Raw genomic sequence first — 25,616 nt, 5'->3', positions numbered from 1 at the left:
AGATTAATTCTGCATATTTATCATTGAGTGATTTTCACCTTGGTGGGTAAGAGTAAGGCGATGTGAATGTTAACATTTCCAGTAAAATATACAAGCTGCACTACTCAGTCTCCTGGCTCTACAAGCATGCTTAGAAAGTTAGGAGACAATGAGGACACACTCACTGACATGTTGATCGTCAGTGGTGAATATTTTGCAGTCTGTTCACTGTTGTGAATGGGCAGCAGTTGCTGACAGGGGGAGAGGAGAGGGTAGCTGCAGTCTGATCATAGCCTGACAAACCCAGCCCTCTCACATCCACCTACTACAGAAAAGCCTAGTGGGAAAAAACACAAACAACTCAAACTGATGAGCAGCCTGAGCCATAAATTCCCACAGCGAAGTGTGTGAAATTGTCTTCAAATATCTTACGTTTTCTCCATTCTTCTCCAACAACTCCAGAAGTCTATTGCCAAGGAAACAGAGAAAGCGGCAAAACACCAGCTCCATATGTGATATACCAAACAGGAAGCAGACTGAGCTGGGTTTGATTCTGAGACAGCGAGAGCGCGCGAGAGAGAGTGAAATAACGAGAAAGAGAGACCCAAATCTGTTTTCAGAGATAGCGGGGGGTGATTCAGGGGAAGATGCTGGCTACAGCTCTACTGCTAGAGAAATGGTGCTTAGGTTCTGAGAGCAGAGGGAGAAATCAATGCATTAAGAAAACAGGTGGATAGAGAAAAAAGTGCAGAGAAAAGGAGGTGAATCATTACAATGTGGTAGCAACTTTCATTTTCTTTCTGTCTACAACAATAACAGATGGTTCTACCCATCAGGGCCAATCGCAGAGATGGGCAGTGTTGGAGTTTCTTGGGAGCTAGAGGTTGATTAGATGGGCGGGTAACAGCTATCACAGCACCAAATCTACTGAGATGCTCGTCTCCTGTAACAAGTTTACGGCTTAGAAGAGATTGTTCTGAGAGAACAGTACAAGAGTGTGATAGTTAGAGAGAAAGAGGAACACACCAGGGACAAAAGTATGGCTCTCCAACCCTGTTCCTGGAGAGCTACCGTCCTGTAGGTTCACTCCAACCCTGTTCCTGGAGAGCTACCATCCTGTAGGTTCACTCCAACCCTGTTCCTGGAGAGCTACCGTCCTGTAGGTTGACTCCAACCCTGTTCCTGGAGAGCTACCGTCCTGTAGGTTCACTCCAACCCTGTTCCTGGAGAGCTACCATCCTGTAGGTTCCCTCCAACCCTGTTCCTGGAGAGCTACCGTCCTGTAGGTTCACTCCAACCCTGTTCCTGGAGAGCTACCGTCCTGTAGGTTGACTCCAACCCTGTTCCTGGAGAGCTACCGTCCTGTAGGTTCACTCCAACCCTGTTCCTGGAGAGCTACCATCCTGTAGGTTCCCTCCAACCCTGTTCCTGGAGAGCTACCGTCCTGTAGGTTCACTCCAACCCTGTTCCTGGAGAGCTACCGTCCTGTAGGTTCACTCCAACCCTGTTCCTGGAGAGCTACCGTCCTGTAGGTTTTAACTCCAACCCTGTTCCTGGAGAGCTACCGTCCTGTAGGTTCACTCCAACCCTGTTCCTGGAGAGCTACCGTCCTGTAGGTTCACTCCAACCCTGTTCCTGGAGAGCTACCGTCCTGTAGGTTCACTCCAACCCTGTTTCTGGAGAGCTACCGTCCTGTAGGTTCACTCCAACCCTATTCCTGGAGAGCTACCGTCCTGTAGGTTCACTCCAACCCTGTTCCTGGAGAGCTACCGTCCTGTAGGTTCACTCCAACCCTGTTCCTGGGGAGCTACCGTCCTGTAGGTTCACTCCAACCCTGTTCCTGGAGAGCTACCGTCCTGTAGGTTTAACTCCAACCCTGTTCCTGGAGAGCTACCGTCCTGTAGGTTCACTCCAACCCTGTTCCTGGAGAGCTACCGTCCTGTAGGTTCACTCCAACCCTGTTCCTGGAGAGCTACCGTCCTGTAGGTTCACTCCAACCCTGTTCCTGGAGAGCTACCGTCCTGTAGGTTCACTCCAACCCTATTCCTGGAGAGCTACCGTCCTGTAGGTTCACTCCAACCCTATTCCTGGAGAGCTACCGTCCTGTAGGTTCACTCCAACCCTGTTCCTGGAGAGCTACCGTCCTGTAGGTTCACTCCAACCCTGTTCCTGGAGAGCTACCGTCCTGTAGGTTCACTCCAACCCTGTTCCTGGAGAGCTACCGTCCTGTAGGTTCACTCCAACCCTGTTCCTGGAGAGCTACCGTCCTGTAGGTTCATGCCAACCCTGTTCCTGGAGAGCTACCGTCCTGTAGGTTCACTCCAACCCTGTTCCTGGAGAGCTACCGTCCTGTAGGTTCATGCCAACCCTGTTCCTGGAGAGCTACCCTCCTGTAGGTTCACTCCAAACCTGTTCCTGGAGAGCTACCGTCCTGTAGGTTCACTACAACCCTAATCTAGCACACCTGATTCTAATAATATGCTGGTTGATAAGCTGAATCAAGTTAGTTACAACTGGGGTTGGAGCAAAAACATACAGGAGGGTAGCTCTCCAGGAACAGGGTAAGAAAGCCCTGGACAAAAGTCTGGAGAGAACAGAAAAAAATCAGTCTTTAGATAGTATGGAGCAACAGCAGACCAGTCTTTAATCTGACCATTGATTTGTTTGTCTTGGTGGTGGTGGTGGAGCTGTGAGCTGTGGTCAGTCAGAGAGGGACATGTAGGGCAGCTCTCAGTCTGTCTCCACTAGGTCTTCTCACCATGGAGACCTCTTTTCCTCCACTCCAATGATGCATGACCCCCCCACTCCCACTCCGCTGCTCTCACCAGACGCATACTGAGGAGTAGATTCTCTACCCACCCATCTCCATCATAAATCACCCATCATCTCCATCATAACCACCCATCATCTCCATCATAACCACCCATAATCATCATCACCTATCAAAAATCACCCATCATAAATCACCCATCATCTCCTGCATAAATCACCCATCATCTCCAGCATAAATCACCAATCATCTCCAGCATAAATCACCAATCATCTCCAGCATAAATCACCAATCATCTCCATCATAAATCACCAATCATCTCCAGCATAAATCACAGAGAGAGATAAGGATCTACAGCATTTTATGGAGTATAGATACAAGTCGGAAGTTTACATACAGCTTAGCCAAACTCAGTTTTCACAATTCCTGACATTTAATCCTAGTAAAAATTCCTTGTCTTAGGTCAGTTAGGATCACCACCTTATTTTAAGAATGTGAAATGTCAGAATAATAGTAGAGAAAATGATTTATTTGAGCTTTTATTTCTTTCATCACATTCCCAATGGGTCAGAAGTTTACATGCACTCGATTAGTATTTGGTAGCATTGCCTTTAAATTGTTTAACTTGGGTCAAACGTTTCAGGTGCCTTCCACAAGCTTCCCACAATTAATTGGGTGAATTTTGGCCCATTCCTCCTGACAGAGCTGGTGTAACTGAGTCAGGTTTGTGGGCCTCCTTGCTCGCCATGCTTTTTCAGTTCTGCCCACACATTTTCTATGGGACTGAGGTCAGGGCTTTGTGATGGCCACTCCAATACCTTGACTTTGTTGTCCTTAAGCCATTTTGCCACAACTTTGGAAGTATGCTTGGGGTCATTGTCCATTTGGAAGACCCATTTGGAACCAAGCTTTAACTTCCTGACCGATGTCTTGAGATGTCATTTCAATATATACACATCCTTTTCCTGCCTCATGATGCCATCTATTATGTGAAGTGCACCGGTCCCTCCAGCAGAAAAGCACCCCCACAACATGATGCTGCCACCCCCGAGCTTCACGGTTGGGATGGTGTTCTTCGGCTTGCAAGCTTCCCCCTTTTCCCTCCAAACATAACAATGGTCATTATGGCCAAACAGTTCTATTTTCGTTTCAGCAGACCAGAGGACATTTCTCCAAAAAGTACGATCTTTGTCCCCATGTGCAGTTGCAAACCGTAGTCTGTTTTTTTTAATGGCAGTTATGGAGCCGTGGCTTCTTCCTTGCTGAGCGGCCTTTCAGGTTACGTCGATATAGGACTCGTTTTTACTGTGGATATAGATACTTTTGTACCTGTGTCCTCCAGCATCTTCACAAGGTCCTTTGCTATCGTTCTGGGATTGATTTGCACTTTTCGCACCAAAGTACGTTCATCTCTAGGAGACAGAAGGCGTCTCCTTCCTGAGCGGTATGACGACTGCGTGGTCCCATGGTGTTTACACTTGTGTACTATTGTTTGTACAGATGAACGTGGTACCTTCAGGCGTTTGGAAATTGCTCCCGAGGATGAACCAGACTTGTGGAGGGCCACAATTTTTTTCTGAGGTCTTGGCTGATTTCCCCATGATGTCAAGCAAAGAGGCACTGAGTTTGAAGGTAGGCCTTGACATACATCCACAGGTACACCTTCAATTGACTCAAATTATGTAAATTAGTCTATCAGAAGCTTCTAAAGCCATGACATTATTTTCTGGAATTTTCCAAGCTGTTTAAAGGCAGTCAACTTAGTGTATGTAAACTTCTAACCCACTGGAATTGTGATACAGTGAATTATAAGTGAAATAATCTGTCTGTAAACAATTGTTGCAAAAATGACTTGTGTCATGCACAAAGTAGATGTCCTAACCAACTTGCCAAAACTATAGTTTGTTAACAAGAAATTTGTGGAGTGGTTGAAAAACAAGTTTTAATGACTCCAACATAAGTGAACGTAAACTTCCGACTTCAACTGTACTCTAGTCTGTCTGTTGAAATATTAGAATGACAGGCAATGCATTTGGACTGAGTACTGAGTGTTTCTCAGGGTGAAGTATCTCTATTAAAGCTCTAGACTATAGCAGCTAATTCAATCTTTATGATGAACTATTAGTCTAGACTCAATAGCTAAGTGGTTCATTGGAGTGAAACGGGGCTACATATTTGTAAATTAGCCATATCTAATTATATTTTTTCCTCGTCATCAATTATAACCACATTTTCTAAGGAGAGCTTTGGGCAAATGATACCTCAACAGAAGTGTACATTTGTCGGTAAGATGACTTTATAAGAGGATGTTATAACACATATATACATACACATGATGATTGGAAATGGTGGAAAGATATGAATTCAACATCTGCCACACAAAGACTGGGATTGGGGTGTAGGCTTTTTGTCTTAGGGGATCTCAATGCAGCATAACAGGCTTTGTACCTACCCCAAATGAAAGTGACACTTGTCAATGACAAATAATAAAACACCTGAAGAAAAGGGAATGTGGGGAGCAAATAGTTCCTATGAATTCCATAACAAATCAGATGACAGTTGTTTGAACATTGTGTTCTATTCTCAACAGCCAGAAGAAAAAATAACCAATAACAGCCTTTGAGCTCCTCGATGACAAACATTAGAATCAAATCATTTAAGAGTGATAGGCATACTGAATGATGTGTGCACTGCTTTCTAAGCTACGAGATATGGTTATGCATCCAATCCCTGGTGTGTGTGTTTGTGTTGTCTGCAGTGGAGAGGCCTGCTGACTCCCTGTGCTGAGCAGTGTTTGGTTGTAATCACAGACACATATTGAGCTCCCAACACTAAATCTGTGCCCACTCATCGCTTCCCAAACACACAGCAGTAATCGCCAGTTTCATACATTCTACACTACAACAACTGTCCCCACACACACACACACACACACACACACACACACACACACACACTAGCTACCACTATCCATTCCTTATAGAATCACTAGCCCCCTCTAGTGACTGTCTGACATACTAAAGGGGTTTGCTCCCCAGCGACTTAAACTTAGTGTAAATTGTCCTGTGGTGGACAGCCCTATAAAAAGTGTGAGAACAGAATTTCATTAACATAATGATACCAATAACTCTCACTCTCCCTTTAGACGTATCCTCAGTTTACCTCTTTTCCACTAACAATCCATTATGCAGAAACCTGAAAAAGTTTGTACTTCATCACAAGTATGCATGAGTAATAAATTGGGCATAGTTTAATTGAGCAATTTAGCTGTGTCCAGAACTTACCTAGAGCTCTCTTTACTGTATTGTACAACGGCCCAGAGCTCCACTCCCTCTGTCTGATGTGGTCCCAAAGGGATCTATTTTATTTTAATTAACATTTTTTTTAAATCAAGGAAGTCCCATTGAGGTCAGAAGAACTCTTTTACAAGGGAGACCTGGCCAAATGAATGAATGACGTAGAGTAGCATAAGGACAGCCACAGAAAAAGAAGCAGAACTTAGATTAGGCATTACATCAACCAGTTACGTCCAATCATCTGGTCCATTATTTATTTTCACTAAATCAAGTCTACTGATTGCCTTTTGCCTGGCATCAAAGTGAGCATTATCATATGGTGGATAGGCTATATTTCAATTTCCACAATTTCAGTGGAGCAACTTCCTGGAGTTGGGAATGTAATAAGAATAATCAAATGAGAACAATACAACACTAGACATGGGAATCATCTTCATTTTGGAGCTAGGAGCTCCACTGTGGTAATAGATTTAGTGCTTCTGCTCATATCTTCTGATCTGAGGAGGGAGGGCTGGTTGAACAGTCAGAAAGCAATCTGAGAAATGTCATTCCCATATGAGCCATCCAACAGACAATAGTGTGCTGTAATTACCAGAAGGGCTTCACTTACTGAATAATAATCACCTCCGAATAACACTTCTGATAAATCAAGAACCGATGTGATCTTGACAAAAAAAATTACAACAGGACTATGAGGCCTGGCAGAAGAACCTCCAGAGAAATATACATTTTAGCGCTAGCAGTGCAGTACTAGAGATGTGCACTCAGCAACAATCTCTGCCTTCAGCAAGATGTGGCTGCACACTTGAGGATAAACATGAAGAAATATAATTATGTCTCTTCAATATGTGAAGATGTCCCAAGACAAACACTATCTCACCAAGAGAAGAATCAGTGAGCAAGACACACTACACGGAACAGAAACCCCTCTAGAGTAATTCCATACGAAACCAGGACAAAAAAAGACCATGACTTTGGAAGTTTTACACAAAATGTTTTCCATAAAATGGTCCTTTGGAGCAGGGTTTCCCAAACTCGGTCCTGGGAATTTTGCCCTAGCACTACACAGCTGATTCAATTGAGAAATAATTAATCAAAGTTGGCATTTTTATTACATTTTGGCCTTACCCAGGCCTCCTTTAAGACTCCAATTTGTGTCATATGAAGGTTTACCGCTTGCTCTGTAGTATTGTGCTCTGTAGTATTGTGCTCTGTAGTATTTTTTTTTTCTTCAGTAATAAACTATGTTTACAATAATGTATGAATACTGACAAATATAAATATGAATATTGAAAAAATGTATCTTTCAATATATTGTTGAACATATTACACTCTACGGGCATCTCAAAGCTCCAGAGTGGGATCTCTGCTAGTTTTAAAGTTACGGCCCATTTTATACAGCGAAATTGGCACAGTAGGCAATGTAACCAATCACAGCCCTCCTTTTACTTGTATCTTTGCACATCCTGCAAATCACCAGCAGAAAAATAAGCAACATTCATACATTAATGTAAAAAAAGTGTATTGAAATTAAAATACTACTCATATTACAGAGTAAGCAGTAAAGCTTCATATGACCATGTTTTTGCTTGTAGCACCTACAGACGAAACACTATGGCAGTGTCACCAACCTGTCAATCGCGATCGACTGATCGATCTTCAAGGCATTCCTAGTCGATCACCAAACATTTCTGTAGAAAAACCAACGTGCATATGATTCAGAAGCCCTGCATACCGGGTAGGCAAAGTGTTCCCACTTTGAACCATTTCATTTGTCTGAAAATACAAACTCCGCATAACCGGTGGACCGGGAGATCCAAGAATACAGCAAAGAGCTGCTTTTTTTTGGAGCGAGTTCATGTGTACGTTTTTATTCAGCACTATTACAAAACACTCTTCTCCCTATTTTCACTTGCGCTACAGCTGCAATGAATGAGTAGCCAAGTGTATCAATATCCCTGAATTTTTATTATTAGCAGTTCGCCATGTCTATTTTAATATCAAGGAATATTTCATTTTCTATGTTCATAGGAACAACATTAATTTATGCATGAGGCAGATGCGGTGCGACTTGAGTTTCACCATAACACCATGCCCAAACCGGACGCGCCATCATGCGCAAATTGATTTTGTCCCCCCACACCAAACGCGATCACGACACACAGGTTGAAATATCAGAACAAACTCTGAACCAATTATATTAATTTGGGGACAGGTCGAAAAGCATTAAACATTTATGGCAATTTAGCTAGCTAGCTTGCAGTTGCTAGCTAATTTGTCCTATTTAGCTAGCTTGCTGTTGTTAGCTAATTTGTCCTGGGATATAAACGTTGGGTTGTTATTTTACCTGAAATGCACAAGGTCCTCTACTCTGACAATTAATCCACACAAAACGGTCAACCGAATCATTTCTAGTCATCTCTCCTCCATTCCAGGCCTTTTCTTCTTTGGACTTTATATGGCGATTGGCATCTAATTTTCCTAATAAGGTGTATTACCACGACCGACTGACCTCAGTTCATCTTTCAATCACCCACGTGGGCTATAACCAATGAGGAGATGGCACGTGGGTATCTGCTTCAATAAACAAATGAGGAGATGGGAGAGGCAGGACTTGCACCGCATTCAGCGTCACAAATAGAACTGACTTCTATTTTAGCACTTGGCAACGCAGACACTCGTTGGCACGCGCGAGTAGTGTGGGTGCAATGATTGAATAACATGTATATGTATGCGAGCGGTGAGGTCAGCATGTAAGGTGGAAGACGGTGTCCCCTGTCTCTGGTCAGACTCACTGGAGGAAAAGAAGGAGAGAGCAGGGACCGTGAGAGGTGAACCCTCTGCAGCTCTCTCCCTCCCTCCACTGAGACTAATGCCGTGTTCAAAACGTCTGGGAACTCGGAAATCTCAGACTTTCCACTTCAATACGTTCAAGACAACTGGAAACTCTGGAAAAAAAGAGATCTGACTGGGGAAAATATTTTTGAACGGTCATCCAACTCGGAATTCCAAGTCAGAAACTAAGGCTTCTTTCTAGAGCTCAGACTTTACGACCGAAAGATCACTGACGTCAGAATATGGTTTGATAATGTATAAGGCATACTGCACAAACCTCATTCCTACAGAACAGTTTTCATTAGATTAATGTTACATTTTTTAAGTCATGTATAAAAAAGATTAAAAATCTGAGCGGTAGATCTAGGCTTTCTTTTTGACTGTGACGAAAAAGTTGGTGACCACTGCATTACGGAGTCTTAAAGGAGGCCTGAGTAGGTGACCACTGCATTACGGAGTCTTAAAGGAGGACTGAGTTGGTGACCACTGCATTACGGAGTCTTAAAGGAGGCCTGAGTAGGTGACCACTGCATTACGGAGTCTTAAAGGAGGCCTGAGTAGGTGGCCACTGCATTACGGAGTCTTAAAGGAGGCCTGAGTAGGTGACCACTGCATTACGGAGTCTTAAAGGAGGCCTGAGTAGGTGACCACTGCATTACGGAGTCTTAAAGGAGGACTGAGTTGGTGACCACTGCATTACGGAGTCTTAAAGGAGGCCTGAGTAGGTGACCACTGCATTACGGAGTCTTAAAGGAGGCCTGAGTAGGTGACCACTGCATTACGGAGTCTTAAAGGAGGCCTGAGTAGGTGACCACTGCATTACGGAGTCTTAAAGGAGGACTGAGTTGGTGACCACTGCATTACGGAGTCTTAAAGGAGGCCTGAGTAGGTGACCACTGCATTACGGAGTCTTAAAGGAGGCCTGAGAAGGTGACCACTGCATTACGGAGTCTTAAAGGAGGCCTGAGTAGGTGACCACTGCATTACGGAGTCTTAAAGGAGGACTGAGTTGGTGACCACTGCATTACGGAGTCTTAAAGGAGGACTGAGTTGGTGACCACTGCATTACGGAGTCTTAAAGGAGGCCTGAGTAGGTGACCACTGCATTACGGAGTCTTAAAGGAGGCCTGAGTTGGTGACCACTGCATTACGGAGTCTTAAAGGAGGACTGAGTTGGTTACCACTGCATTACGGAGTCTTAAAGGAGGCCTGAGTTGGTGACCACTGCATTACGGAGTCTTAAAGGAGGACTGAGTAGGTGACCACTGCATTACGGAGTCTTAAAGGAGGCCTGAGTAGGTGACCACTGCATTACGGAGTCTTAAAGGAGGACTGAGTTGGTGACCACTGCATTACGGAGTCTTAAAGGAGGACTGAGTAGGTGACCACTGCATTACGGAGTCTTAAAGGAGGCCTGAGTTGGTGACCACTGCATTACGGAGTCTTAAAGGAGGACTGAGTTGGTGACCACTGCATTACGGAGTCTTAAAGGAGGCCTGAGTAGGTGACCACTGCATTACGGAGTCTTAAAGGAGGACTGAGTTGGTGACCACTGCATTACGGAGTCTTAAAGGAGGCCTGAGTTGGTGACCACTGCATTACGGAGTCTTAAAGGAGGACTGAGTTGGTGACCACTGCATTACGGAGTCTTAAAGGAGGACTGAGTTGGTGACCACTGCATTACGGAGTCTTAAAGGAGGACTGAGTTGGTGACCACTGCATTACGGAGTCTTAAAGGAGGACTGAGTAGGTGACCACTGCATTACGGAGTCTTAAAGGAGGCCTGAGTAGGTGACCACTGCATTACGGAGTCTTAAAGGAGGACTGAGTTGGTGACCACTGCATTACGGAGTCTTAAAGGAGGACTGAGTAGGTGACCACTGCATTACGGAGTCTTAAAGGAGGCCTGAGTTGGTGACCACTGCATTACGGAGTCTTAAAGGAGGACTGAGTTGGTGACCACTGCATTACGGAGTCTTAAAGGAGGACTGAGTTGGTGACCACTGCATTACGGAGTCTTAAAGGAGGGTAAGGACAAAATGTCATAAATATGCCAACTTCCATTAATTATTTCTCAATTACGCTTTTAGATACAAATGTCAAATATACAATATGTCAATAATCTTTCCTCCAAAGGACAATCCTATGGATTACATTTAGTGAAAATTTCCAAAATCATGTTAGTTTTTTCCCCCTGGTTTTCTATGGAATCACTCTCTAGTGGCACCTTTATCTCTGTCAACCCTTTGAAGCTAGCACTCAGAACACAGGCCTACAGGGAAACATACTGGGAAGGAAGTGGAAAATACTCCCTGTGTGTTGGCACATAAAGATAAAGATAGAGTGGAGGGAAGAACTCCAGAATATGCTCTGTCATTCTGTCTGTTTGTGGGGGATGAGACAATATCCATGTGCCATTTAGAATCAATGCCTATTGCTTTACAAAAGACAGAATACGCTGAAAACTTGCCCGGCATTCTCAGACACACAATCATTGCGTTGTGCTTTCACACGAGTGCGCTCGTCGATACAAACAAATACCTGGCTTCATTTTCGATCAGACACTTCCACATTATCTCCATCATACAGCTATTGGGGGAAAAGCAAGGGAAGTACAAGGGAGAGGATTTTCATGACGCACTCTGCTAGTCTTTTTATAGGAATCCTGTCAGAGAGCAGTGTGTCAGAGGCAATGCGGAAGACACAGGCCATTTTCCTTTTTTAAACACACAAACTAAATGACCTACCACTCAGGCAGAGGTGAGAAGTCCCATTGGACTGTGTAATTCACTGGGCCGTGAGAGGGAGGAAGACACAGAGGCAGACTGCCCTGGGTGCGTCTAATGCTAGCTTCATAGAGGCAGACTGCCCTGGGTGAGTCTAATGCTAGCTTCATAGAGGCAGACTGCCCTGGGTGAGTCTAATGCTAGCTTCATAGAGGCAGACTGCCCTGGGTGAGTCTAATGCTAGCTTCATAGAGGCAGACTGCCCTGGGTGAGTCTAATGCTAGCTTCATAGAGGCAGACTGCCCTGGGTGAGTCTAATGCTAGCTTCATAGAGGCAGACTGCCCTGGGTGAGTCTAATGCTAGCTTCATAGAGGCAGGAGGATACAGGTAGCTGTTAGCTACAACACAAGGTTAGAAGTAAAGCTAATCACTACCTCCAATACAGGATCAAGAAAGCCAAGCTCAGTGAGTTCTGCAAGCATTGTTTTACCCATAAATCATATGAAATAACTAGACAAAGTCATAACCTGCGCTATGCATGGAGTTTGGGATTTACCAAATCTTCCTCCTAACTCACAAAACAGACAGCGAGAGCTATAGTTTTCCGGTGGTTTGCCCATAACCTAGTTGCCCGTCTCTGTTCAGTTATTACATTCCACTCCTTGTACTCCGTGTCATTTGCCAAAGACACGAGGAGTGGGATGTTACAGAGACTGGTGCCAGGACTAGTTTGCCCGCTCTTCAGAAACAGCAACAGAAGGTTACAGATGGGTGGGTAAAAGCAGACAGACTGAGTGAGAGATGAGTCACAGAAGAGTTGGTCTGATCCCCTCCAGAAGGTCCAGTTGGGGCAGAATCAGTGAACTACTGACTGTCTTTAATCTGCTAATGGTGCTGCTGCTTGAATCTGTTCCACTGCATCATGCTGACATGTCCGCTCCGCTGCACTCCACTCCACTCTCAACAACTTACTTCCCCTGTCAGCCGTTGGCTCCCATCTCTCACACTCTCCCATCTTTCTTCTTCCTTCACTTTCCTAGTTCATTTAAACAACGGCAGCTACAGCTAAAGCTCTGGCAGGGGAGGGAGGCAGAGGCACACTCCCTCTATGTGTTGCCAGAGGGAGGGGGGGTTTGGAAGGAGTGAGGCTTGGTCTCATTCCAGCCACGAGACATTAGGGGCGGAGATGAACAGACAGAATTGAGGCACAACAAAGCAGTGCCTTCTGGGAAAGGCATAAACAACATTCCACCTCCATCAGTTTTGTTATGGACGCCAACTGGAAAATAAAGTAATTGACCATTTTTGGGACGGTGGTTTTGTTGGGCACTTTCTCACTGTGTTAAATTAATGGGATCAATGTTCTGCATCAGTTTTGTCTCGTTATATTGTCCCATGCCATCCTTGACACCTTAATGAGTTCCTGTCTGATAAGGTGGGAGCAGGTTAAGTGATGTCATACACCATTATCGTCTGTAATGAATTGACATTTAGAGGAGACTCCAGAGGTCCCATCACCCAGTATAGCATCTCATAACCCTTAAATACAATCTGCAATACCAACAAATAGTCAGGGTACGGCATTCCAATATTCAAACAGTAAATGTATAATTAAGCAATAAGGAACGCGGGGGTGTGGTATATGGCCAATATACCACGGCTAAGGGCTGTTCTTAGGCACGACACAAGTCGGCGTGCCTGGACACAGCCATTAGCCATGGTATATTGGACATATAACACAAACCCCAGAGGTGCCTTATTGCTATTATAAACTGGTTACCAATGTAATTAGAGCATTACAAATAAAAAGTTTTGTCATGCCCGTAGTATAGGCTGATATACAACAGCTGTCAGCCAATCAGCATTCAGGGCTTGAACCACCCAGTTTATACATGTAAACCATCTGTCCATACATCAACCCATTAAACTCAGACAGGGCTTTCTCTAAGATGGAGGCTGCAGTACTGCATGGTGATTACTACAAAACAAACATATCAACATACAGATACTATAATAATACACAATATTCTATTGAATACTGTGCATAGGACTATTCACAGAGAAGAGCGCTTTGGCAACACCAGAAATGACCTGGGAAAGGGAGAAAACAGAAGAGCACATGTCAACTCACCCGGTCTCCACAGGGCTCTCCAGGACAATGTCAGCTGTGGTGGTGTGTCTCAGTGCTGGCCTGGTGATCCTAACGGGCTGAGGAGAGACTGGCCTGGAGATTGCAACAGACCTCTGGGGCCCTGAGAAAGAGATGGGGGATAAGAGAAAGACGAGTGGAAAAGGAGTGAGAATGAGGAATAACCTTGCTCTCAACTGGCTAAAACAGCACTAACACAATACCTTCACCTGCAGGGTACCAGAGGAACAACAATTCAAACCCCCATGCAAAAGTGTGTGGAGGAGTTACTTGGTCTGTTTACTCACCAGTAGTGTCCCCTCTGTTCCAGTAGTAAGGGTCTGAGTATGTGAGGGTAGCAAAACGCCTCCTCACAGCTTCCTGGTCTTTCTGCTCAGACACATAGATGACAGAAGTACATTATTTCAATTAATTATTCAACCAAACAATAATACAAAGCCTTTTCAGGAATCCAGACTGGACTGGACAGTGCATTCACTGTCTCCACAGCACAGCTTGACCAAGGCTGTCAAACATCACACAAACTGACCAGTGGTGCCCTTTCAAACTCCCTGTGTGGTGGCCTTTCCTTAGGGCTGTGCTCAGGGCTCACCTCCATCTCCTCCATGCGTAGCAGCATGCTCTCCAGGGTGGGGGCTTGGAGCTGGAGCTGGGCCAAACCCTCCGTCCGTCTGTCTGTCTCCACCGCCCAGGCGGCCCGCGCGGCATCGGCCAGCAGCTCCTCTAGCAGGGCCTCACTCAGCACCTCAGCGCTCTCCGCAGCCTGGAGAGGGAGGTAGATAGCACAGAGCTCAGCACATGGGAAAGGGTTTAATGGAATCACTTCAGGGCTGTTTCCCCAAATGGCACCCTATTCCCTATATAGTGCACTACTATTGACCAGAGCCCTATAGGCATTTGGGACTCAAATACTGAGAAAACATAAATAAAATTGGTAATATAGGTCAGTATCATAACGATATGACAGGGTTACTCACTCTGTCTGCAGCCTGTTCAGACAGTTGATGCCTCAGTGCCGATGTGGCCTTTCTGTCCCGGGTCTGAGAGGCAGCCGCTCCTATCTGCTGGGGTACACAGGTAGGGCAAGCTCAGTACCACACGACTACTGACCTTCTCCTACCTATCACCAACCTCTCCTTCTCTAACTCAGTCACTCAGCACATACACAAGGCTGCAGCAGTACACCCTAGCTGTAAAATCCCTATTCATTTCACTGTGGTAGCACAAATCTGGTGGTAAATAGCAGTATGGATTTTTCAATTACAAATTAGATGTATTGACTTTCCCACTCCTCTGAGGGCAGTGGAATTCCTGAGGGAGGGGAAAGCTCTCCCTGGTCCAGGCTTTTCTTATGTAACAACAAGGTGGGTATTGAGTGACAGCAAAGTTACACACTCATTTATTCCCTGCCTTCTGAAAAGCAATAAACAACTCTAAATGATTGTCTAAAGTCTATTTTTTGTGTGCATACAACCCTTTATATTTTGAGAGCAGAGTTTACATGTTTGTTTTACCAGGGCTTGGTTCAACAGAGGCTGAAGTCTCCCTCGGGCCTCCTGCTCAGCTCTCTCAGCCCACTGGGTTGGAGAGCCCACCTCAGACCTGACACACACACACACACACACACACACACACGCCTGGTGTGACAATATATAGGCTTTGAATCCTGTCTTTTTACTCAGTTATTCCCCTCTGGCTTGGTAATATTGTGTTTGTCCATTGATTTCCAGACTCATACTAGTCACACACCTGGAGGGCTTCAGGGAGGTGATACGTTTTAATAGCTTCACACTGAGGAACAAGTACCTTGACACAACTACAAATCATTTTGACCTTCCACTTTTAGCTTGACAGGGTAGACTAACAGTATATTTGTTTCTAGGCTATGACAGGGAGTGTGTACAGGACGTAGTACTACACAAGTGTACCGGAGTCTCTGGATGCGTTCTGCTTCATCTTTACTCAGCTGATTTAGGTCCCTCAGTCTCTGCATGGTCATCCTGTCCAGCCAGGCTTGCCTGTGCATTCACATAAAAGACACAGTACAACACAGACATAAAAGACACAGTACAACACAGACATAAAAACACACAGTACAACACAGACATAAAAGACAGTACAACACAGACATAAAAGACACAGTACAACACAGACATAAAAGACACAGTACAACACAGACATAAAAGACACAGTACAACACAGACATAAAACACACAGTACAACACAGACATAAAACACACAGTACAACACAGACATAAAAGACACAGTACAACACAGACATAAAAGACACAGTACAACACAGACATAAAAGACACAGTACAACACAGACATAAAAGACACAGTACAACACAGACATAAAAGACACAGTACAACACAGACATAAAAGACACAGTACAACACAGACATAAAAGACACAGTACAACACAGACATAAAAGACACAGTACAACACAGACATAAAAGACACAGTACAACACAGACATAAAAGACACAGTACAACACAGACATAAAAGACACAGTACAACACAGACATAAAAGACACAGTACAACACAGACATAAAAGACACAGTACAACACAGACATAAAAGACACAGTACAACACAGACATAAAAGACACAGTACAACACAGACATAAAAGACACAGTACAACACAGACATAAAAGACACAGTACAACACAGACATAAAAGACACAGTACAACAGACATAAAAGACACAGTACAACACAGACATAAAAGACACAGTACAACACAGACATAAAAGACAGTACAACACAGACATAAAAGACACAGTACAACACAGACATAAAATACACAGTACAACACAGACATAAAAGACAGTACAACACAGACATAAAAGACACAGTACAACACAGACATAAAAGACACAGTACAACACAGACATAAAAGACAGTACAACACAGACAGAACCAGTCCTAATGCTAGCTACCGAAAGCAGGCTGCAGGCGTTGGATTAATTATAGACCTCAATTGCACTAATTAAGATTTGATTAGTGCAGAGGGTTGCTGTGCACTTGAATTTAGTGCAGGCAGACAGGTGCTGCTATCCATCACGGTGCTTTAAAAAAGAAAAATAATGTCCCCAATCGAAGAAGCAAACATGTAGATTGAATTTATTGGAGAAATTAACTTTGAATTGGAATCAGAGTATTGCTTGCAGCTTTCAGAAAGTGGGGTCTGAGATCATGGTTTTAAATTACTTAATTACTCAAAATGAGCAGATCCATTCATTTAACTGTTCCCTGGGCAGTTTCCTTTGGTACATTCATTCTGCTATATTATACATCAACTAAAACCTCAAATAAGTGAGGCTAATAAGGTACTGTGATGCTAATATGGCAAAAGGTTGTTTGCCATGTCCAATGGTTTATGTTTTCTGTGTTAAAGGAAAAGCATTACGCAAATACAATTTATTACTGTTATTATCACTGACCTGAGGGCTTCATTGTGGGCTTGTCTCTGTCTATCAGAGATCAGACCCTGGTGCTGCTCTGTAGTCACCACACCAATTAGCTGCTGCTCTGAGGGTCCTGAGGAGGGCTTCAGGGGGGAGAAGAGACATCGAGGCTCTGGCCTCTTCTGAGGGGAGCTGGTCACATAACACAAGTGGAAGTGGATTAGGAAAAAAAAGACAATTAAAAGAGACTAAGAGAAGGAGAGAGAGAGTACGCAGCGAGAGTAAGTTACAAAAGAGAGACTGAGGACAAGAGAGAGTGCTCTCCTCTGAGCTCACCGCTGTTGTTGTTGTTTAGGAGAGTGAGGTGACGTCGGTATCCAGGGCACAGAGGCCTCCTTCTGTGGGTGCTGACACACTCTCAGCCTGGAAGCCACAGTGGGCTGCTGGAAACCTGCATCCCTCACATGGGCTCCCTGCTTCTGGACAAAGATCATGTTTAAGAGACACAATTGTAGTGAAAATAGTTTGGGCTAGCCAGTTATATAATGGACATATTAAAATAAATTTAATTGCAGCAAAAATGTTCGTATTAAACTCACTGACCTTTGTCCTGTCGGAGTGCAGTGCTCCTCCTTGACTGTTGGGGACCTGCCCCCCTCCTTCCCTGAAATGGACCAGGCTCTCCAGGCCAGCGCTGAGCATCTGGCTGCGATGCAGTTGTGGAGGAGGCTCTGTGGCTCCGGGGGGCTGCTGATGCAGAGGGACCGCTCTCCTATCTGCTAACATCACAACATCGGCTCATGATCAGTTCTGATTGAAATGTTGTTTTGAAACACTTCAACAGCGAGGCTATGTGCTCAATAGATAAGTGTTACAGTGCTTGACATGACTAATCAAACACTAGTAAAGCCTGTATGGCCTGCAGGAATAACATCTGCCTGCTCCTTTGACAGACTACACAATTACCTGGCCAACAAGCACACAAACAAACACCTGCCTGCTGCTTGTTTGGCAGTGTGGAGAAGGTAGGGGGCTTGCTCATTGACAGTGGGAACTGTTATTACCGTAATTTCCGGACTATAAGCCGCAACTTTTTCCCAGGCTTTGAACATCGCGGTTCAAACAATGACGTGGCTAATATATGGATTTTTCCCGCTTTCAATTTTTTTCTCCAAAAACACATTCTGTGACGTGCTCAGTTTTTTGGCGGCATGAAGCTTTCATTAGACAAAAAATCTAAAAAATGTCAAAAAATCCACTATCATCAACGGGTTTCGAAAGGCTGGACTGCTGCATGTTGAAGAGGGCTCAGCGGGAGATTTGCCTCCGGATGAAAGTGACGAGAGCGACAATGAAAACGATCCAATATCGGATGAAGCAATTCAGAGGCTATTCAACTCCGACACCGAAGGAGATGGTTTCAGTGGTTTCAGTGCACAGTAGAACGAAGATGGTGACCAATGACTTTCTTGGTAGGCTACTGTTTACTGCTAATTTTGTATTTTTTGTTACAAGCCGTGTTTCGTTAAAGCCTATTTATTTTTGTTACAAGCCGTGTTTCGTTAAAGCCTATTTATTTTTGTTACAAGCCGTGTTTCGTTAAAGCCTATTTATTTTTGTTACAAGCCATGCTTCGTTAAAGCCTATTTATTTTTGTTACAAGCCATGCTTCGTTAAAGCCTATTTATTTTTGTTACAAGCCATGCTTCGTTAAAGCCTATTTATTTTTGTTACAAGCCATGCTTCGTTAAAGCCTATTTATTTTTGTTACAAGCCGTGTTTCGTTAAAGCCTATTTATTTTTGTTACAAGCGTGTTTCGTTAAAGCCTGTGTAAAGTTAATTTGTTTCAATGTACCGGTAGGCACCTGCGGCTTATAGACATGTGCGGCTTATTTATGTTCAAAATAATATTTTTTTTAAATTCAGTGGGTGCGGCTTATATTCAGGTGCGTTTAATAGTCCGGAAATTACGGTAGTTGCCAAGGAGACCTGTGCATGCAATGCAGTTCAAACCCTCTCGTGATGTGTGGTGGCTGCACTCACTCTCCCACAGAGACTGTACACAGTAGGACCTTGCCACCCACACAATGAGCTGCCTGCAGGAGACCCATGGCCAGAGAACCGGACCCCAGACCCTCTTTCCCCTCTTTGTGTCACTCAGCCAGCCCCTCATTAAGCTCCACCCTGGTACCGTGATTCGGGCTCGGTGGGAGGCCCAAACACACGCAGCACTTAAGCCTTCAGGTGATTCCTGAGCCATGGGAGCCGTAAAGATCTGCTCCCTCGTTCACAATGAGAGAACAGGGTAAACAAAGACATGAGACGTTGAAATTAAAAACGCAGTTTCAGGAAATGTTCAGCCCACGCAATAAATGTCCTATATTTGGATCAGATATTTTATCAACTGCTGTGTCAGTGTGTGTGTGTGTGTGTGTGGTTTCAACCGTAGGAGGGGGATGCTGATTTGTCTGACGCATTTGCTGTGTTAGTTGTTCCCAGTTTTATGATGTATGAAATTACTTTACATGAGTTATTGATGTTATGAGGATATGGAATAATGAGCCAATAATAATAAAAAAAAAAAGATAATTAGGCTATCTTTATTAAAATGCTAATAAAATAGCTTCAGCAGCACAGCTGACTGAGATTACGAGTGTCTCTGAATGCTGAGTCACTCAGCCAGAATTAGAATGAGAACACCTGCTCTTTGCTCACCGGGGAAGGACTTCTTGGGGCCTGCTGCTCTACGAGGTCCTCTGAGACCCCTGGTGGCGGGGCCCCTGGGTCGACGGGGAGGAGACGTGCTGCGATGTGGAGACCTGCGGTGGCGTGCAGGGGAGGAGCTGCGTACTCGGGCATGTCTCCACTGTGCGTGACTCTCCTGCTTGCTTAGAGCAGTATCCAGGGTCTGAGAAACACAGAGAGAGACAGGAAAATCAAATATATTCTGTTAACATTCAAATTCAAGAAGCCAAATAAAATCTAAATTAAATGTAGTGTATAATACATCAGCTCTACCTATGGTTGTGTGGCTCTCCAGCACATTTATTTCCAATGTCTTTAGATTGAATAGCTTAGTATTTTTAAATAGAGTATTGCTTGTATAACCTAATATTGATTTACAAAGTTTGATTGCTTATCAAAAATTAGCAATAGATTTGGGACATTTTCTGGTGTCCATCTTCTGTGTAATAAGGTGAGTGTGACCTGTAGGTGATGGATTTAATCTATGGAGCATCACAAATGGCTTTCTATTTGCTATATAGTGCATTACATGGGACCAGAGACCTTTGACCCCTGCCCCTGGTCAAAAGTACTGCATTATAAATGAGAATAAGTAGCCATTTGGGACTCAGCCTATGACTGACCTCTAGTTTCAGCAGGATGTCCAGGGCAGTCTCTGGGACGGCTGATCCCTGGCCCACCTCCACCTTGGCCGAGCACAGAGAGAGCTGGCGGATCAGCTGGCCCAGCTCTTTATAATAGGAGGGCATCCTGCCCTCAGACGTGTCAGACAGCTGATTAGTGAACACCTGCATGGCTCTGACCGCCCCTCTGTGGGCAGCAGCCAACCTGTCCATTGCTTTGGACTGAGAAAACGAAGACAGAGGGAGATGGGTGTTAGTCTTTGTCATTGTCCTCATCATGAACCTCATAACAGCTTGGGTTATTAAGTGAGACTTACTTTGTTTGTGTGCTGAATCTTCTGGGAGCGTAGTTTGTCTAAATCCACTTGGATCTCTTTCACCTGTTGTTGTAGCACATAGATGATGCGTGCAGAGCGGGCTGCCTGTTCCTGTCTGCGGACCTCCACCCTGCGCTGTTCATCAGGCTCCAATGGCTCTACAACCATTCGCCCTGGAATGCACAGCACAATACACATGACCATTGGTCTCTAAACTGCATGCAGTGTCCCATACAATAAATACCATTCAAAAAAGTTCATAACAGCATATTAAATAGATTGGCATATTAGCACCTGTATGCCAACAAGGTGCCACTCCAGGTGTGTTACCCATAGAAATAGAATCACTAGAACCTCTGACCATGGCCATTTGACTGGTTAACTCATGGGTGACTTTATTTATGTGGAGTTACCTCTGTTAGCCAGCTGGTCTATTCTCTGGATGAAGTTGGCCAGCTCTCTCTGCAGCCTGCGGACCTCCTGGCTGAGGGCTGTGTGGGGCTCCTTGCTGGCTGTTTGCCTTGGGCCTGGGTCTTTTGTTGGGGGGGACCGGCCATGATCAGGCCCAGGGGGTATGGAGACGTACTTCTGGGGGGTGTAAACAAGCACCTTGGCTCCAGACTGAATCACTTCTTCTTTGGGGCCGGCCGTCTTGGACCTCCCCTTAGGAACAACCCCCTTCTGCTTGAAATTGAAAAATTATAAAGGTTGATCATCGATGAATCGTTCTTGGAGAAGAATAAGATGGGTATAAACAGTACAAGTGAAAGGGGAGTATACTGATGAGCTCTTATTTACCTGCACCACATTGTTCTTGATGGGAGTGGTCTCCTCTGGCTGTGGTCTGATGGGGGAGCTGTTCAATGACTCCTGTCGTCTCTTCCTCAGATCTCTCTTGGCCAGCCTGACTGCAGCCAGCAGACGCTCCTCAGACAGAGCAGAGAAACACAGAGAGCTGCAGTTGCTATCCAGGTCATCCCGCTTCTCTACCCAGGGCATCAGCTTCTCAATCACAATGGGTGCAGGTGGGCCAACTTGGGTAGCACGGTTATAGGCGTTGGCAGGCATGGCTGCATTGAAAAGTAACTGAAAGAGAACAATAGTGGCACTGGCTTCATTCCTGTTGTTGCAATGACATAATGTGATAAATGGCCAATATAGCACGGCTAAGGATTGTACCTAAGAACAGCCCTTAACTGTGGTATATTGGCCACACCTCCTCTGGCCTTATTCCTTAAATAACGTTAATAGCCATAAAAGACAGGTAAAAAATGATGCTGTTCCTCAGGAAAATAGACAACAACTAAACATTAAAAGGCATAACAAATGAGTCATTTATAATGGCTGTGTGTAAAAATGACCTTTTGGGCAGGATGAACCTACTACTACTAAACTCCGCAAAAAAAGAAACGTCCCTTTTTCAGAACCCTGTCTCTCAAAGATAATTCATAAAAATCCAAATAACTTCACAGATCTTCATTGTAAACGTTTTAAACACGGTTTCCCATGCTTGTTCAATGAACCATAAACAATTAATGAACATGCGCATGTGGAACGGTCGTTAAGACACTAACAGCTTACAGACGGTAGGCAATTATGTCACAGTTATGAAAACTTAGGACACTAAAGAAGCCTTTCTACTGACTCTGAAAAACACCAAAAGAAAGACGTCCAGGGTCCCTGCTCATCTGCGTGAACGTGCCTTAGGCATGCTGCAAGGAGGCATGAGGACTACAGATGTGGCCAGGGCAATAAATTGCCATGTCCGTACTGTGAGACACTTAAGACAGCGCTACAGGGAGACAGGATGGACAGCTGATCGTTCTGGCAGTGGCAGACCACGTGTAACACCTGCACAGGATCGGTACATCCGAACATCATACCTGCAGGACAGGTACAGGATGGCAACAACAACTGCCCGAGTTACACCAGGAACGTACAATCCCTCCATCAGTGCTCAGACTGTTCGCAATAGGCTGAGAGAGGCTGGACTGAGGGCTCATAGGCCTGTTGTAAGGCAGGTCCTCACCAGACATCACCGGCAACAACGTCGCCTATGGGCACAAACCCACCATCGTTGGACCAGACAGGACTGGCAAAAAGTCCTCTTCACTGACGTGTCACGGTTTTGTCTCGCCAGGGGTGATGGTCGGATTCGCGTTTATCGTTGAAGGAATGAGCGTTACACCAAGGTCCGTACTCTGGAGCAGGATCGATTTGGAGGTGGAGGGTCCGTCATGGTCTGGGGTGGTGTGTCACAGCATCATCGGACTGAGCTTGTTGTCATTACAGGCAATCTCAATGCTGTGCGTTACAGGGAAGACATCCTCCTCCCTCATGTGGTACCCTTCCTGCAGGCTCATCCTGACATGACCCTCCAGCATGACAATGCCACCAGCCATACTGCTCGTTCTGTGAGTGATTTCCTGCAAGACAGGAATGTCAGTGTGCTGCCATGGCCAGCGAAGAGCCTGGATCTCAATTCCATTGAGCACGTCTGGGACCTGTTGGATCGGAGGGTGAGGGCTAGGGCCATTCCTCCCAGAAATGTCCGGGAACTTGCTGGTGCCTTGGTGGAAGAGTGTGGTAACACCTCACAACAAGAACTGGCAAATCTGGTGCAGTCCATGAGGAGGAGATGCACTGCAGTACTTAATGCAGCTGGTAGCCACACCAGATACTGACTGTTACTTTTGATTTCAACCCCCCCTTTGTTCAGGGACACATTATTCAATTTCGGTGGAACTTGTTCAGTTTATGTCTCAGTTGTTGAATCTTGTTATGTTGATACAAGTATTTACACATGTTACATTTGCTGAAAATAAACACAGTTGACAGTGAGACAACGTTTCTTTTTTTGCTGAGTTTATGTTGCATTAGAGCGTTGTGGAGTGGGTGTGTAGCATTGTCCATGATCATGTGTGTTTTAGCTTGCAGCCTTTTTATGAACATGTCCTGCATTGACACGACTGCATCTGATTGTATCACTTGGTTTCTTTATGATTTTGTCCAGTTTGTTTGTCATCCTTCGCTAAGTTTCCCTTCCAGCACTTTTTTTTATTTCACCTTTATTTAACCAGGTTGGCCAGTTCTCATTTACAACTGCGACCTGGCCGAGATAAAGCAAAGTAGTGCGACAAAAACAACAACACAGAGTTACACATAAACAAACGTACAGTCAATAACACAATACAAAAATCTATGTACAGTGTGTGTAAATGTAGAAGAGTCAGGAGGTAAGGCAATAAATAGGCCATAGAGGCAAAATAATTACATGTTAACATTAACACTGGAGTGCTAGATGTGCAGATGATGATGTGCAAGTAGTGATACTAGGGTGCAAATGAGCAAGAGGATAAGTAACAATACGGGGATGAGGTAGTTGGGTGGGCCATTTACAGATTGGCTGTGTACAGGCACAGTGATCGGTAAGATGCTCCGACAGCTGATGCTTAAAGTTAGAGAGGGAGACTCCAGATATTAGACATAATGGCATAACACAAAACACTTGCCACTACACGTTATCTACCTTTTATGATACAACTTACTATTGCAGAGTCATCACAGAATTTCTGCAGATCGTTCAGTTCATTGTGTGTTAAGTCATTTGTATACAGAGTAACCAGGAAAGGTGACTGGACCGTTCCTTGTGGGGCTAACGTTACCGTGTTTGTGTACACCTGGTCTGATAGTACTGCCTGTTCAGTCTTACGAATCGTGGTTTATTGGTCAGATGGTCAAATGGATTGTGAACTATATGTGGGTTTACATGAATGTCCTTTAGCTAACGTTGTCTTACCTGATTCTGAGAAAGTCGAGAGCTACGATTTGTACCTAAAGTGACCCAGCTTTTCGATTGTCCTAAGGTCACCGGGGACTCCTTCAGAAAGTTTGCAGCCATAGCTGTTCCTAAATCCTCTAGCTAGCTAGCTAGCTAGCTAGCGGTATATCTACATCAGCTGTAACCCTGGCTAGCTGCCTAGATAGCTAGCTAACGTTAGGCTAACAGTTAGTTTTGATCCATTTTGCCAACCTTAGCCTAACGTTTCAGTACGTATTTAGCCATTCAACATTATGCTTAAATTATTATCATGTAAATAAATTGAAAATATGTGTCTCGGGGACTATTTGTACGGGATACACTTCGACAGCTAGCAATCTAATCTCAGTTTTAAAAAATTAAAACGCCGCCATGACAACCAATAATAAGCACTGTCTTCCGTAAAAACAGGAAGTGAGTATTTCTAACCTACGGAAAGCAGAAATCATCAAACATAACCAAATGTAGGACACTTAAAATACTAATTTGACCGTACAATTTGACTAACATTTGATCAATATTATTCGATTTTAATTGTTCTATCTATTTGTGTCCATAAGATTATGTTTTTTTCAATTAAACAATCACCAAAAACATTACACGAATAGGATGAAGTTGTCCAATCACTTTTATTTTTCATAGACAAGAGGAAGCGTTACCATGCGTGTTCTGTACTCGTAGCAAAGATTATGGATATACTGACAAGATACTTGTCTCTCTGACCTAACAATGGGATTCGTTGTCCACAAAGCGGCACGGGTGCTGTTCAGATCCCACCTATTCTTTCTTTGGATAGGTGGATATCTCATTATTTTAATACTTTTTTGAATATACCATGAGGGTTGTTGACGTTAATCGTCTGTATTCAATGAAGAGCTGCTATGCTACCAGCCTCATATCATGAATATGCATAGCTATATCGAGACAAATCCGATATAAAG

At 44.4% G+C, this 25,616-nt stretch overlaps 1 protein-coding gene across 5 annotated transcripts in view; it reads right to left on the bottom strand.

The window, feature by feature from the left end:
- Positions 1-25,071, bottom strand: part of kiaa0753 (KIAA0753 ortholog) — a 30,401-nt gene extending 5,330 nt beyond the window's left edge. The window contains exons 1-15 of one of the 5 annotated variants that reach the window (XM_029773186.1): positions 24,655-25,071; positions 21,654-21,941; positions 21,269-21,539; positions 20,856-21,028; positions 20,539-20,760; positions 19,886-20,078; positions 17,773-17,945; positions 17,506-17,648; positions 17,206-17,361; positions 15,685-15,774; positions 15,271-15,358; positions 14,734-14,820; positions 14,349-14,519; positions 14,044-14,125; positions 13,739-13,859 (exon numbers count right to left, since the gene is read on the bottom strand). In XM_029773186.1, coding sequence (XP_029629046.1) covers positions 13,739-13,859; positions 14,044-14,125; positions 14,349-14,519; positions 14,734-14,820; positions 15,271-15,358; positions 15,685-15,774; positions 17,206-17,361; positions 17,506-17,648; positions 17,773-17,945; positions 19,886-20,078; positions 20,539-20,760; positions 20,856-21,028; positions 21,269-21,539; positions 21,654-21,941; positions 24,655-24,756 — 2,360 coding nt within the window. In that variant the 5' untranslated portion in view covers positions 24,757-25,071. The remainder of the gene's footprint in view (positions 1-13,738; positions 13,860-14,043; positions 14,126-14,348; positions 14,520-14,733; positions 14,821-15,270; positions 15,359-15,684; positions 15,775-17,205; positions 17,362-17,505; positions 17,649-17,772; positions 17,946-19,885; positions 20,079-20,538; positions 20,761-20,855; positions 21,029-21,268; positions 21,540-21,653; positions 21,942-24,654) is intronic. The other 4 variants (XM_029773189.1, XM_029773187.1, XM_029773188.1 and 1 more) reach the window with 4 other exon arrangements.
- Positions 25,072-25,616: the final 545 nt, after the last annotated feature.

The sequence above is a fragment of the Salmo trutta genome, chromosome 13, assembly GCF_901001165.1.
Source record: "Salmo trutta chromosome 13, fSalTru1.1, whole genome shotgun sequence".
In the NCBI taxonomy this organism is placed as follows: Eukaryota; Metazoa; Chordata; class Actinopteri; order Salmoniformes; family Salmonidae; genus Salmo; species Salmo trutta.
This window is presented reverse-complemented; position numbering and strand designations above follow the sequence as displayed.